This window comes from Mustela lutreola, chromosome 8, assembly GCF_030435805.1.
Source record: "Mustela lutreola isolate mMusLut2 chromosome 8, mMusLut2.pri, whole genome shotgun sequence".
In the NCBI taxonomy this organism is placed as follows: Eukaryota; Metazoa; Chordata; class Mammalia; order Carnivora; family Mustelidae; genus Mustela; species Mustela lutreola.
Genome location: NC_081297.1, coordinates 108,672,186 through 108,688,281, shown reverse-complemented (window position 1 = coordinate 108,688,281; position 16,096 = coordinate 108,672,186). Strand labels below are relative to the sequence as shown.

The following is a 16,096-nucleotide window of genomic DNA, read 5'->3' as shown; positions in this document are numbered from 1 at the left end:
TGTGTCATTTAAGGTCTTTATTTCCTTATTGATCTTTTGCTTGGATGATCTGTCCATTTCAGTGAGGGAAGTATTAAAGTCCTCTACTATTATTGTATTATTGTTGATGTGTTTCTTTGATTTTGTTATTAATTGGTTTATATAGTTGGCTGCTCCCACGTTGGGGGCATAGATATTTAAAATTGTTAGATCTTCTTGTTGGACAGATCCTTTGAGTATGATATAGTGTCCTTCCTCATCTCTTATTATAGTCTTTGGCTTAAAATCTAATTGATCTGATATAAGGATTGCCACTCCTGCTTTCTTCTGATGTCCATTAGCATGGTAAATTCTTTTCCACCCCCTCACTTTAAATCTGGAGGTGTCTTCAGGCTTAAAATGAGTTTCTTGGAGGCAACATATAGATGGGTTTTGTTTTTTTATCCATTATGATACCCTGTGTCTTTTGATTGGAGCATTTAGCCCATTAACATTCAGGGTAACTATTGAGAGATATGAATTTAGTGCCATTGTATTGCCTATAAGGTGACTGTTACTGTATATTGTCTCTGTTCCTTTCTGATCTACTACTTTTAGGCTCTCTCTTTGCTTAGAGGACCCCTTTCAATATTTCCTGTAGAGCTGGTTTGGTGTTTGCAAATTCTTTCAGTTTTTGTGTGTCCTGGAAGCTTTTAATCTCTCCTTCTATTTTCAATGATAGCCTAGCTGGATATAGTATTCTTGGCTGCATGTTCTTCTCGTTTAGTGCTCTGAATATATCATGCCAGTTCTTTCTGGCCTACCAGGTCTCTGTGGATAAGTCTGCTGCCAATCTAATATTTTTACCATTGTATGTTACAGACTTCTTTTCCCGGGCTGCTTTCAGGATTTTCTCTTTGTCACTAAGTCTTGTAAATTTTACTATTAGGTAACAGTGTGTGGACCTATTATTGATTATGAGGGGGGTTCTCTGCACCTCCTGGATTTTGATGCTTGTTCCCTTTGCCATATTGGGGAAATTCTTTCCAATAATTCTCTCCAGTATACCTTCTGCTCCCCTCTCTCTTTCTTCTTCTTCTGGAATCCCAGTTATTCTAATGTTGTTTCATCTTATGGTGTCACTTATCTCTCGAATTCTTTCTTCGTGATCCAGTAGCTGTTTGTCCCTCTTTTGCTCAGCTTCTTTATTCTCAGTCATTTGGTCTTCTATATCACTAATTCTTTCTTCTGCCTCATTTATCCTAGCAGTGAGAGCCTCCATTTTTGATTGCACCTCATTAATAGCTTTCTTGATTTCAACTTGGTTAGATTTTAGTTCTTTTATTTCTCCTGAAAGGGCTCTTATATCTCCTGAGAGAGTTTCTCTAATATCTTCCATGCCTTTTTCGAGGCTGGCTAGAACCTTGAGAATCGTCATTCTGAACTCTAGATCTGACATATTACCAATGTCTGTATTGCTTAGCTCCATAGCCTTTGGTACTGCCTCTTGTTCTTTTTTTTTGTGGTGAATTTTTCCTCCTTGTCATTTTGTCCAGATAAGAGTATATGAAGGAGCAAGTAAAATACTCAAAGGGTGGCAACAACCCCCGGAAAATATGCTTTAACCAAATCAGAAGAGATCCCAAATCATGAGGGGGGGAAGGGGATAAAAAGAGGTTCAGAAGGAAAGAAAAAAAAAAAAAAGCAAAGAAAAGAAACAATTAAAAAAAGAAAACAAAGAAAAAGTATAAAAAAGAAAAATATATATATAGTAGATAAACTAGTTAAAAAACGTTAAAAAAGAAAAGCATAAAAGTTAAAAAAATTTAGCAGAAGAGGAGAAAAAAATTGCAAAAGAAAAAAAATTAAATTAACTGCAAGACTAAAGAATCATGGGGAGAAAGCCATGAGTTCTGTGCTTTGCTTTCTCCTCCTCTGGAATTCTGCTGCTCTCCTTGGTATTAAAACTGCACTCCTTGGTAGGTGAACTTGGTCCTGGATGGATTTCTTGTTGATCTTCTGGGGGAGGAGCCTGTTGTAGTGATTCTCAAGCGTCTTTGCCCCAGGTGAATTGCACCGCCCTTACCAGGGGCTGGGCTGAGTAATCCACTCGGGTTTGCTTTTGGGAGCTTTTGTTCCCTGAGCATTTTCTGTAGAGTTTCGTAGGATGGGAATACAAATGGCGGCCTCCTGGTCTCCGGCCTGGAGGAGCTGAGAGCCCGGGGCCCCACTCCTCAGTGCGCCCTCAGAGAACCGCGCCCAATTACTCCTGTTTCCGTGGCCTCCGGCTGCGCTCCAAGCTCACCGAGCCTGCGACCCATTCAAGGTAACCCCTAGCTGGGAGCTCACTCCTTGTCTCTGTCTCTGTAGCTGGCTTCCCCGTTCTAATACCTGTAAGCTCTGTGACACTCAGACACCCCTGATCCTTCTGTGACCCTGCGGGACCTGAGGCCACGCTGACCCCGTGTGGGCTTCACCCGGTTTAGCCTCTGGAGCAATGTCCCTCAGTGGAACAGACTTTTAAAAGTCCTGATTTTGTGCTCCGTTGCTCCACCGCTTGCAGGGAGCCGGCCCCTCCACTCAGGGTCTATCTTCCCGTTGCTTTGGATTCACTTCTCCGCCAGTCCTACCTTTCAGAAAGTGGTTGATTTTCTGTTCTAGAATTGCTGTTCTTCTCTTCGATCTGCCGTTGGATTTGTAGGTGTTTTCAATCTTTAGATAAGCTATCTAGCTGATCTCCTGCTAGCTGAAGTAGTCTCAGCCTGCTACTTCTCTGCCATCTTGACTCCTCCCCCAGAGAATATAATCTATAAAAATTAATTTTTTATGTGTTCTGTAGAACTTAAGTTAATCTGATTTAAGGAAATATGCTTTTGGATGAATAAGGTATCTGGAGAAGATAAGGAGATGATTATATTAAAAATCAGAGGATATTTTAATTATTCATGAAAAAATTTAATTCAAAATATCCAGGAAGACAACACAAAATATATGTATATGTGTCAGCTTAACTTTCACTTATTTCAAACTGCAAGTTAAGGAGTAATTGTGGATCTGAATTTTAACAATGCAATAGTTAAACAAATAGCAGTAGTTTACCGAAAAGATAATGATTCTATAAAGATGATGACAAATAGCAGTGTGATAGTTAATTTTAAGTGTATCAGTATGGCTAGACTGTGGTGACACTCTATGTGTCAGTGTGGCTAGACTATGATGGCAAGTATTTGGTGAAGCACTACTCTAGCTATCGTTGTAAAGTTATTTTTTAGATATGATTAACTTTACAATCAGTTGACTTAAGTAAAACAGATTACCCTCCATGTGAGGGTGGGCTGCATCCAATCAGTTGAGGGAATTTAGAGCAAAGAGATTTCCTGAAGAAAGAATTCTGCTTTCAGATTGCATGATAGAAATTCTGCCTGATTTCCAAGACCTCAGACACAAAACTGCAACAGCAACTCTTACTTGAATTTCCACCCTGCCAACTTGCCTTACAGATTTCAGACTTGTTAGCTTATGGTCATATAAGACAATTCTATTGAATCTTTCCCCTCTCTTTGTCTCTGTCTCTCTCTGTTGGTTCTGTTTTTCTGGAGAACCTTGACTAATAGAAACATATTTGAAATATAAAATCATTTGGCCTTTTTTTTTTTTTTTAAAGAATAGCAATAATCATCCACATAGGTGGAGATACTTAGGTATTTAGCAATATAAACAAAATAACTCTCAATCATGTTAAAAATACATTTGGGGGTGCCTCGATGGCTTAGTGAGTTAGCATATAATTCTTAATTTCCTCTCAGACCATTATTTCAGGGTCATGAAATCAAGTCCTATGTTAGACCCCATGCTGAGCAAGGAGTCTGCTTAACATTCTCTCTCTTCTCCTCTCCTCCTTGCTCTCTCTATCTCTCTTTCTAAAAACTGTCTGTTTAAAAATAAATTTTAAAATGATTTTTAATATTTATATCTGAGGAGGTTGGTGATTGCTTTAGTTGAGAAGAAAAAGATCTAGATAGTTTAGCCCATAGAAGTCAACAATTCAACATAACTGATTTTTGAAACTGAATTAATTGAATAGTTTCTTTTGTTTTTTGTTTTTGTTTTTTGTCTTCAGACAAAAGAAATGGCAGAATTGACTGATTCTTTGGTTTGTAGAGGTGGTGTTAACTCTACTACAGTTGTGTAGGTTTTAAAAGTTATACTGTCTGTATCCTGTTATTTTATAAGGTCACATTTTAAAATAAAATCTCCTAAAAGAACATACATTTACTTTTCAGAGGTTTAAAATTTAATTGATTTCCCTTTAATCAATTAAATTAATTAAATCAATTAAACTAATCAATTTAATCTTTTCCCATCCATTTCTCCAACTATTTTATGACATTACATGCTATCTGAAACTTTCCTTAATAACATTTTGTTTCTGAATAATATTAATGGTATTCTTAAAGGAAATTACTGGAATATAAGGAAAATGCCTGATATCCGAAATGTTCTTTAAGTGTCCTATAATTAAAATGACAATCTAGGGGGCGCCTGGGTGGCTCAGTGGGTTAAGCCGCTGCCTTTGGCTCAGGTCATGATCTCAGGGTCCTGGGATCGAGGCCCGCATCGGGCTCTCTGCTCAGCAGGGAGCCTGCTTCCCTCTCTTTCTCTCTCTCTGCCTGCCTCTCCATGTACTTGTGATTTCTCTCTGTCAAGTATATAAATAAAATCTTTAAAAAAAAAAATGACAATCTAGGGTGCCTGGGTGACTCAGTGGGTTAAGCCGCTGCCTTAGGCTCAGGTCATGATCTCAGGGTCCTGGGATTGAGTCCCCGCATCGGGCTCTCTGCTCAGCAGGGAGCCTACTTCCTCCTCTCTCTCTCTGCCTGCCTCTCTGCCTACTTGTGATCTCTCTCTGTCAAATAAAGAAATAAAATCTTTAAAAAAAATTAAAAAATTAAAATGAAAATCTAGAAAACTAGAGAGTGGGACTCTTGATGCAATGTAGAATTTTAAAAAAGAGAAAACAATTAAAAAAATTTTTTTTTCTTTTTTTACTGCTACCCTTCTATACTCAATACATCTTTTGTTAAAAGAGTGTAGAAGTTTTAAAGAATTAAACTGATGAGAGTTTTATGTTCAGCCATAAACTATTTATTGTCACATTTGAGAACTTTTCTTATATATAAATGACCATTAAAATAGTCTCAAGAAGAACAGAAACTAGGCACAATGGGTTACATGATATCTGTTGAGGTGCTGTCCCTTGTGGATTCCAATCTGAATAGTCTGTCAATAAAACACAACAGTTGAAAGCTCCATTTAGTTTCAAGGGGAGGAAGTAATTGAATCAATATTGAAATAGTTTGATACGTACTTTCAGATTCATCAAGCTCTTTATTACCTAAGGTAGACAAAAAAAATTATAGAATTAAGGGCATTCACTTGCTTTTCTGGTTTTTTAAATAAGATAAACTTAGGAAACTTAGTTTGGCTTTAAACTTAGTTTAACTTAAGAAAATGAAAGTTTCCTCCCCCCAATTCTGCAGTGTTTAAAAATCTATATGATGCCCTCTGCCAGAAAGTCATGTCAACAGATATTTCTAGAGAAGCTTTCATGTTGAAGGGAAAAAAACCACTAAAATTGACAAAACTAAATAAAGTAGTTGACTTTACTTGTAGAATTCTGCCATGTCCATTTAAATTCTGTGAAAAAGAATGTAATTCCCTCATGTTGACTTTTTGGTACCCATAGCCCTCCATTAAATATCTCATTTGTTTCTGGTGTGGCTCCTGCTCCAAATTTTACTCTGTGTCTTTTTGTCATTAAAATTTTTTCCTCTATTTAACAAGATCCTATAGTTTATTAAGAATTCATTTAATTTAATTCATTTATTCACTTTTTGAGTTTGTACTCTGTATTGAACATAATTCTAGGCTTTAGATATAATAGTTATCAGGAAAAAATAAAGTTTCCTTACAGAAAAGTAAGGGGAGAAAGTCTCTTGTTAATCTGCTCCCATCATTCAAAAAGGAAGTCAACAAAACTAAAAATTGGCTTTATATTTTTGTATTGGATATATATATATATATATATATATATATATATATGATGAGAGTCATATATATATATATATATATAGCCAATATATTTTTATATAGCCAATATATTTTTATATAGCCAATATATTTTTATATATTGGCTATATATTCTTTGTACAAAAAAGAGGAAAAAGCACAAATCAACAGTCATAGGACTTAGATAAGTGGAACCGTACCACAGCAAAGATATTAATATTGATTTATTTATGTACTTATTTATTTACTGGAGAGAGACAGAGACAGAGACAGAGATAATGAGAAAGAACAGGAACAGGGAGAAGAAGAAGATGCAGACTTACTACTGAGCAGGAAACCTGATGCGGGGCTTGATTCCAGGACCCTGAGATCATGACCTAAGCTGAAGGCAGATACCTAACTGACTGAGCCACCCAGGCATCCCCAAGGTGTTAATTCTTTACAAATATATTTATATGTAATTCCAACCAAAATTTCAAGGTCCTCTGTAGAACTAATAAACTTATCTCGTGGTTAATTGCAAGAGCGAAGGTTGAAGAAGAGCTGCGTGATTTCTGAACAATTAGAAGAGAAACAAGTTGGGATAACACCTCCTACCGGGTAGCAAAGCTTATTGTAACCTTTGCAGCTTGTGTGGTGCTGTCGTGGAGATTCATTGTCGATAACTGCTTGAATCTTGGGATGAAGAACCTCATGACAGAAAAAGTCCTCAAGTAAAAGTAGAATATCCAAATAAAGTACAACAAAATGATGTTTAAGAACCCAGAGATTTCCTAAAGCGACAAAAACTAGAGGGTCAAGATTTCAGCGCTGGAGATCCACAGACAATGGACTGACATTATGAAAGCTGATTCCCACCCCAGGAGCCATTTCATTTCATCTTGGGCCCAGGTCTAGGGCTGAAAATCTGGGCTTTGCCCGGGCAGAGGCTGATTTTGGATAAACAGAAACCATTGGAGCTTTTGCTGGGCTTCTAAGACTAAATAGAGAATATTGGAGAATCGAGTTCAAGATCCTGGTGAAAGGGACACCTGGATGGCTCAGTGGGTTAAAGCCTCTGCCTTCGGCTCAGGTCATGGTCCCAGGGTCCTGGGATCGAGCCCTGCATCAGGCTCTCTGCTTAGCGGGGAGCCTACTTCCCTTCCTCTCTATCTGCCTGCTTGTGATCTCCATTTCTCAAATAAATAAATAAAATCTTTAAAAAAAAAAAAAGATCCTGGTGAAAGGTAAAGGTGGAAGAATGAGTCCAAGATGGTCATTTTGCCCTTAAATTGTTTAATTTTGAAGCTATGAGCAACAGGACTAAAATCCTAGGCTGAAAGCCTCTGGAAAGCAAAGCAGATTTTTCAGTAATCTCAGAATGCTAAAGTAAGGCAGATTAGAATTCAGAACCTCTTAGGGAAAGGCAACAGTGAACACATCAGTCTCTCAGTGGAAAGCTCTGGAAATATATGCCCTTGGAACAGAGACAGAGGTAGACCAAGCCTTGCATGAATTCTAACCCAGGGTTGACTAATCTGTGTTTGGATTAAGGTGAACAACCTTGACTCTGTTCAGCAGAGGAAAAGGTAGAACTCCCTACATTTTGTTTTACACATATTGTTAGTTGCTTAATAGGCACTTATTAGGCATATACCAAGTGTTTTTGCAGTATACTGCTGTGACACAAACTTCCAGAACAATGGCTTAAAACAATAAAGATTTATTATTATTTATTACAATTATCTGGATTGGCTGGCTCTACAAGACAATTACTCTGCTCTATGTAGTGTCTTCAGGACTCAATGACATAATTGCATTTAGCTAGAGCTCAGATGGGGGTTGAAATAGAAAATTGACCTCTCCTGTTCCAAGGCCTTTCTCCGTGAGACCTCTCCAGTAGGAAAGTGTGGAACTGAAATTCTGGGAGGATTCCAACAGAGCAAAAGCAGAAGCTGCAAGTATCTTCTAAAGGGTAGGGCCAGAACTGGCAATAATATTAGGACCTCTTTCAGGAGGAGGAGGAGGAGAAATATTCTCCACTTTCTTGGGAGGAGTGGCATATATGTAAAGGAAGGGAGGAATCATTAGTCGCCATCTTTAAAGATAATTCTCCACACCAAGAAACAGAGCATGTTACCAAAACGAAGAGAAAACCAAACAATCTTGATACTAGAAACAGACCAGGTGATCAAGATGCTGGAGATTGCAGAAAGAGTTTGGAGTGTTTGAAGCTGGTAATCATGGAACTTAGTGTGTCAAAGGGAGGATACCAACAACAGCAACAAAAGTAGTAGAGGAGAAAAGCAAGAGCCAGAGTGATCATAACTGGACTTACTGGCCTTGGAATAGAATCATATTTTTCTTTAACTGGAGTAAGAAGCAACTGAGGAATTTTAAGAAAACAATTTGACCTGGATTTTCTTTCTGTAGAAACCGTTTGGAGAAGGAAGAGAAGTGGGAGATTACTAACTCAGGCAAGAAATGACAGTGGCTTGGATACTGGGCAGGAAGGGGAAGGTAAAAAAAAAAAAAAAGTGTATCATTGTTATCTTTATGTCCCTTTAACTAAAAAACATTAGTTTGCAAATAGGAGATATACAATGAATTTATTTCTTAAACTGCTTTGAATGAAATTTAAAATTATTCTAATACTTCTAATTCATTGTTTAACTGAAGTAAATATCAATATGAAAGTATACATGCCTCATAAATGGAAATTATTACAAAGTGAACACATGTAGGTAAACATAGCATAGTTATAGAAAGACCTTCTTGTAACCTATTCTATTTAATTAACTCCTTTTTGGTCGCTAAAGATAACCACTATCCTGACTCCAAATGTAGATTAGTTTTGCCCAATATTTGAACTTTATATAAATGAAATCATTTAATATGCATTATTTTTGTGTCTATTTTCTCTCATGGCACCAAATCATCATCATCATCTTCTTCTTCTTCTTCTTTTTTTTTTTTAGTTTTCAGATGATCTCCTCTCTTTGCTGTTTCACTGAAAATTTTTTCAATCAAGAATTTATGCACTTATCTTTAAAAAAAAATCTTTGTTCTGAGAACCAAAAGATTGAAAATGGAGGAGAAACATATTAGCTTTAAATCACAATTAATTTGCACATTGATTAATGTATTATTTCTACGTGAGTCACTATTTTGATAATAACTAATAAACGGAAGTGATTGAGAGCAATTACAAATAAGAAACATTTCGATGAACAGATATTTTTAGTATCGTAGCAAACTGGATCACAGTTATACCTTACTCCTGTGTGTCCTTAAGCTTGAGAGGAAAAATAATCAGTGAAGTAGGGAGGGATCATCTGAGTTTAAATATGGTAATTTATGACCAATGATTTCTATCACCATATAGCAGCAAAGAGGAATATAGTCAGTAATTCCTTATATACTTGAGGATCCAAACTTTAAAATACAATTAATTTATGGAAACTGGTCTCCAAATAGAATGTTATGATTATTTTTTTCCTTTTTGCTTACCGCAGAGGTTCTTTATACAAGTTTCTTCTTCTGCACACAAAGAGCAGGATATTCCTTTAGTGTAAGGAGGTTGATTTTGATAATTTCCTCTGTAAAAAGAGAATAATTGATTAGCCAAATGGATATTAATTTCTCTAATGTTGTGCATGAATTTATGCAAGTTGTTTTGGTCACTCACTCATGAATGTTTGAAAGGAAAAATAACTTTGGTCCCAATTTTAGGCTCCTTTTTTTTGGTAAAAGGAAACAATTAAAACTGTTTACAGGATGTCCCTAATCCATGTGGCAGTTATATACTTGAATATTCTGTAAAATACAAATTAGATGTGAACCCCGTGTAATTATGCATGTTGACAGTTACAAAATTCTTATTGTAAACACTGATTATCACTTGATTTTGTAAATACAATAAAAATTTAAATTGCAAGGAGAAACATATGCTTTATGTTCAGTACCATAGTTCTTATCTAGTTCTCTTGGTGATGTATCAATAAGACTTGGTAGCTATTATGCCTGCTTTTCAAGAAAATAAGTGGCTACATTTTAACAAACTGCTTTCCTCCCCATCTCTGTATCTGTGGAAGGCTTTAAAAAGTGTTAATTACCCAGAGTACACAAAGAAAAACATTAATAACACCAGTAGTATTCCATTAAAAATATGTGGCAATTTATCCATTTGTAGATGGACATTTGGTTTATTCCAAATACAGTTACTATGCACATTTTGAATTTTCATATATAAGTCTTTACATGGACCTAACATGGACCTACATTTCCTTGGATAAAAGGAATGAATAGATCATATGGTAGATGCATATTTTACTTCTTAAGTAACTTCCACACAGGTTATACAAAGTTACTGTAACACTTTATATTTCTACCAGAGTGTTGAAAATTCTGGTTGCTTCACTTCCTTGTCAGGACTTGGATTGGCCAGTCTTTAACCATTCTAATTGTGTAATGACATTCATTGTGGTTTTAATTTGTGTTTTCCTAATGATTAATGATGTTTAGCATTTTTTCATGTGCTTATTTGCCATCTGCATGTCTTCTTTGTTAATCTTTTGTCCATTAAAAAAAAACTGAGTTTTAAGTTTTTCTAATATTGAATTGTCAGGGTTCATCCTATATTCTTGATATAAGCCATTTTTTAGATAAGCTTTACAAAGACTTTCTTCTAGTCTACAGTAGGTTGTTTTCTTATTCTCTTACCAGTGTCTTTGAATAGCATTAATTTTAAATTTTAATGAAATCCAAATTATTTCTTTTATGGGTCATGGTTTTGATGTGATAGCTAAAAAAATCTGGCTATTTTAAGGTCACAAAGATTTCATCTGTGTTTTCTTCTAATAGTTTTACAATTTTGGGTTTTACATTTAGGTTTATGATCCATTTTGAGTTAATTATTATAGGTTGTATGTTGTATAGACCTGAGTTTGCTTTTGTTTCTTATATATGAATGACAAACAGTACCAGTACCATTTATTAAAAAAATGTTTTCCCACTACATTGCCTTTGCGCATTTTGGGAAAAATTAGTTGACCACCATGTATAGGTTTATTTCTGGACTCCACATTCTGTTCCACTGATCTATTTGTTTAACTGTATATCAGTTGTTGTGATTACTCTAGCATTAGTAATTCTTGAAAACAATAGTGTTAGCCTTTCTACGGCATCTGGGTGGGTCAGTTAGTTAAGCATCTGTCTTCAGCTCATGTCATGATCTCAGGGTATTGGGATGGAGCCTGGCGTTGGGCTCCCTGCTCAGTAGGGAGTCTGCTTCTTCCTCTCCCTATGCTTCTTCTCTCTTCTCTCAAAAAATAAAAAATTAAAAATTAAAAAAAAATAGTGTTAGCCCTTCAAAAAAATTTTTTTCAGAGTTGATTTGGGTTTAAAAGTCCTTTTCACTTCCATATGAAATTTGTGATCAGTTTGTCAATTTCTTCCATAAAAATCTGGAATTTTTATTGAATTATATTGAGTCTATAGATCAATTCATAAAAATTATGTCTTGACAATATTGAGTCTTAATTCATTAACAGCATATAATATCTCCAATTATTTGTATCTTTGTTAATTTCTGTCATGAATATTGTATAGTTTTCAGTGTAGAAGTCTTTCATGTTTTTTGCCAGGTTTATTCCTAGATAATTTTTATTTTTTTGATGCTGTTATAAATGGTATTGTTTTTTTGATTTATGATTATTTATTGCTAGTGTACAGACATGTAACTGAGTTTTATATATTGATCTTGTATCCTGAAATTACTAAGTTCACTTACTAGTTTTGGAAAAATTTTCAGTTTTTTTTTTTTTTAATATAGACTTACAAACTAGAAGTCAGCAAATTATGACCCATAGGCCAAGTCTGGCCTGCTTCTGTGCAGTCTGAAAGCAAATTAATTTTTTTAATATTTTTATTGGGTTATTTAAAACAAAATGAAAGCAAAGATGAAGGTAACAATATATATGGCATGCAAAGCTTAATATATTTACTTCCTGGTACTTCAGAGAAATTTTTTATTATTATTGGTGTAATATTACATATAGATTTTTCACAGCTGTCCTTTATTAGGTTTAAGAAGTTACCTTCTATTCCCAGTTTTCTAAGACCTTATATCAGGAATGAATGTTTAGCTTTTTCTCAATCTATTGAGATGATCATGTGATCTTTATTTTTGTGTTGATTAATGCAGTAAATTACATTGATTGATGTATTTAGAATGTTAAGCCACCGCTATATTCCTGGAATAAATTCCATTTAAAAAGGTCTCTTAGCCTTTTACCATATTGATGGATTCAAATGCTAAATTTTGTTTAGGATTTTTATACATATATTCACAGCTCTATGGTTTTTCTTATTTCACTTATCCTTTGCAATTTGTGTCCTTGGAGGAATTTTTCCATTTCACCAGATTGCCTCTTGATTGATTAACCCTATTGTCTTTTTTTTTTTTTTTTTGTAAGAGAAAAGAGAGAACACACATGAGACTGCATGTATGAGTATTGGAGGAAGGGCAGAGAGAGAGGGTGAGAGAACCTTAAGCAGATTTCATGCTCAGTGTGGAACGTGATGCAGGTCTCTCTCACAACCCTGAGATCATGACATGAGACAAAATCAAGAGTCAGTATTGGAATAATTGGATCATATGGTAATTCCATTTTTAATTTTTTGAGGAACCTCCATGCTGTTTTCCACAGTGACTATACAAGTTTATATTCCCTCCAGTAGCATATGAGGGTTCTTTTTTTCTCCACATCCTAAGCAACACTATTTGTTTCATGAGTACTTTTTAAGATTTTTATTTATTTATTTGATGGACAGAGATCACAAGTAGGCAGAGAGGCAGGCAGAGAGAGAGGAGGAAGCAGGCTCCCTGCTGAGCAGAGAGCCCGATGTGGGGCTCGATCCTAGGATCCTGGGATCATGACCTGAGCCAAAGGCAGAGGCTTTAACATGCTGAGCCACCCAGGTGCCCCATGTTTCATGAGTTTTTGATTTTAGCCATTCTGACAAGTGTGAGGTGATATCTCATTATGGTTTTGATTTTCATTTTCCTGGTTATAAGTGATGTTAAGCATCTTTTCATGGGTCTGTTGGCCACATGTCTGTCTTCTTTGGAGAAATGCCTGTTCCTATCTTTGACCCATTTTTTTTTCTTTGACCCATTTTTGGTTTTGTGTGTGTGTTGCATTGTGTAAGTTCTTTATACATTTTGGATATTAACCCTTTATTAGATACATCATTTGCAAATACCTTCTCTCATTCATTAGGTTGTCTTTTAGTTTTATTGTTTCCTTGACTGTGCTGAAGCTGTTTATTTTAATACAGTCCCCCAATAGTTTTTTACTTTTGTTTCTCTTGCCTTAGGAGACATATCTAGAAAAATGTTGCTATGGCCGAGGTCAGAAAAATTATTACCTGTGCTCCCTTCTACAATTTTTGTTTTTGGGTCTCATGTTTATGTACCTAATCCATTTTGAGTTTATTTTTGTGTATGGTGTAAGAAAGTGGTCCAGTTTCATTCATCTACATGTAGCTGTCCAGTTTTTCCAACACCATTTATTGAAGACACTTTTCCCATTGCATATTCTTGCTTTGTTGTCAAAGATTAACTATATAATTTTGGGTTTACTTTTGGGCTCCCTCTTCTTTGTCTTTTTATGCCAGTACCATACTGTTTTTATTACTATAGCTTTGTAGTAGATCTTAAAATCTGGGATTGTGATACTTCCAGTTTTGGTCTTCTTTTTCAAGATTACTTTGGCCACTTGAGGTCTTCTGTAATTCTGTACAAACTTTAGGGTTATTTGTTCTAGCTCTGTAAAAAATGCTGTTGGTATTGGATAATGACTACATCAGATCTGTAGATTGATTTGGGTAGCATAATCATTTTAACAATATTTGTTCTTCCAATCCATGAAATGGAATGTCTTTCCATTTCTTTGTGTCCTCTGTTTCTTTAATCAATGTTTTATAGTCTTTCATCTCCTTGGTTAAGTTCCTGGATGCTTTCATTATTATTGTATTATTTTTAAGCTCAACATGGTGTTGAACATACCTGAGAATAAGTCCAGAGCTGAGATCAAGAGTTAGATGTTTAACCAACTGAGCCACCTAGGTTCCCCTTATTATTTTTGGTGTTTCTGTAAATAAGATTTTTGTCAATGTTGATTCCTTTTTCTGCTACTTCATTATTAGTGTATAGAAATGCAACAGATTTTTGTACATTGGTTTGGTATCCTGCAACCTTACTGAATTCATTTATCAGTTCTAGTAGTTTTTTGGTGGAGTTTAGGGTTTTCTATGTATTGTGTCATATCTGAAAATAGTGAAAGTTTTACTTTTTCCTCACCTATTTGAAAGCCTTTTATTTCTTTTTCTTATCTGATTGCTGTGTCTAGGACTTCCAGTATTATGTTGAATAAAGTGCTGAGAGGGGATATCCTTGTCTTATTCCTGATTTTAGGAGAAAAACTCACAGTTTTCTTTTTACCATCGAGTATGATGTTTGCTGTGAGTTTTTCATATATGGCCTTTATTATGTTGAGGTATGTTCCCTCTGAACCAACTTTGTTGAGGGGTCTTTTTTTAAAATTATGAATAGATGTTGTACTTTGTCAAGTACTTTTTCTGCATCTATTGATACAACCTTTTTTTTAATCTTTTCTCTTACTCATGTGACACAAGTATATTGATCTGTGAATACCAAATCACCTTTGTATCTCAGGAATAAATCCCACTTGATTGTGATGAATGATTTTTTAAATGTATTGTTAGATTCCGTTTCCTAATATTTTGTTGAGAATTTTTTAATCTATGTTCATCAGAGTTATTGGTTCATGGTTCTCTTTTTTTTTTGGTTTTGTTATTTGGTTTTGATATCAAGGTAATAGTCTCATAGAATGCATTTGGAAGTTTTCCTTCTTTTTGGGGGGAATAGTTTGAGAAGACTAGGTATTAACTCTTCTTTGAATGTTTGGTAGAATTTGCCTGTGAAGCTATCTGGTTCTGAACTTTTGTTGGTTGGGAGTTTTTGATTATTGGTTGAATTTCATGACTGGCAATCAGTCTGTTAAAATTTTCTATTTTTTTCTGCTTCAGTTTTGGTGGGTTATGTGTTTCTAGGAATTTATCCATTTCTTCTAGGTTGTCTAATTTGTTGGCATATGATTCTCATAATATTGTCTTATAATCCTTTGTATTTTGGTGGTATCAGTTATTTCTCCTCTTTCATTTATGATTTTATTTATTTGAGTCTTCCTTTCTTTCTTTCTTTTTTTTTTGTGAGTCTGGTTAAAGGTCTATCAACTTTGTTTATCTTTTCAAAGAACAAGCTTCTGGTTTCATTGATTTGTTCTATTGGTTCTTTTTGTTTTGGTTTGGTTTTTAGTTTCTATCTCATTAATTTCTGCTCTAATCTTTATTATTTCCTTTCTTTTGCTGGTTTTGAGTTGTGTTTTCCTTTTTGAGCTTTTTTAGGTGTTAGGTTAATTTGTTAGGTGTTAGGTTAAGTTGTTTATTTGAGATTTTTCTTGCTTCTCAAAGTAGGCTTGTCTTGCTATAAACTTCCTTCTTAGAATAGCTTTTGCTGTATCCCAAAGATTTGGGACTATTGTGTTTTCATTTTCCATTTGTCTTCATGTATTTTTTATATTTCTTCTTTTATTTCTTGGTTGACCAATTCATTGTTTAATAGCATGTTATTTAACCTCCATGTACTTATGTTCTTTACATATTTTTTCTTGGGTTGATTTTTCATTACTTCTGTCTTTATATTTAAACTGTGTTTGTGTAGTGGCATGTAGCTGGCTCAGTCAGTGGAGTTTGTGACTCTTGATCTCAGGGTTGTGAGTTTGAGCCCCACATTGGGTATGAAGATTACTTAAAAATAAAATCACACAAAAAAATAAAGTGTGCTTTTGTAGACAGCATGTAATTGGTACTTGATTTCTTATCTAATCTTGGAATCTGTGCCTTTTCTATTGATGTTTGTATCATTTAAATTTGATGTGATTATTTTTAAAAAATATTTTATTTATTTATTTTGAAAGAGAGAGAGAGAGAGATAGTGAACATG

General features: G+C 34.8%; 1 protein-coding gene across 1 annotated transcript in view; it reads right to left on the bottom strand.

Annotated features, from left to right (window-relative positions):
- Positions 1-5,093: 5,093 nt before the first annotated feature.
- The window catches only part of GLIPR1L1 (GLIPR1 like 1), a 32,806-nt gene continuing 21,803 nt past the window's right edge, over positions 5,094-16,096 (bottom strand). The window contains exons 4-6 of the mRNA XM_059183633.1: positions 9,517-9,605; positions 5,327-5,353; positions 5,094-5,238 (exon numbers count right to left, since the gene is read on the bottom strand). Of these exons, the coding sequence (XP_059039616.1) occupies positions 5,129-5,238; positions 5,327-5,353; positions 9,517-9,605 (226 nt within the window). The 3' untranslated portion in view covers positions 5,094-5,128. The remainder of the gene's footprint in view (positions 5,239-5,326; positions 5,354-9,516; positions 9,606-16,096) is intronic.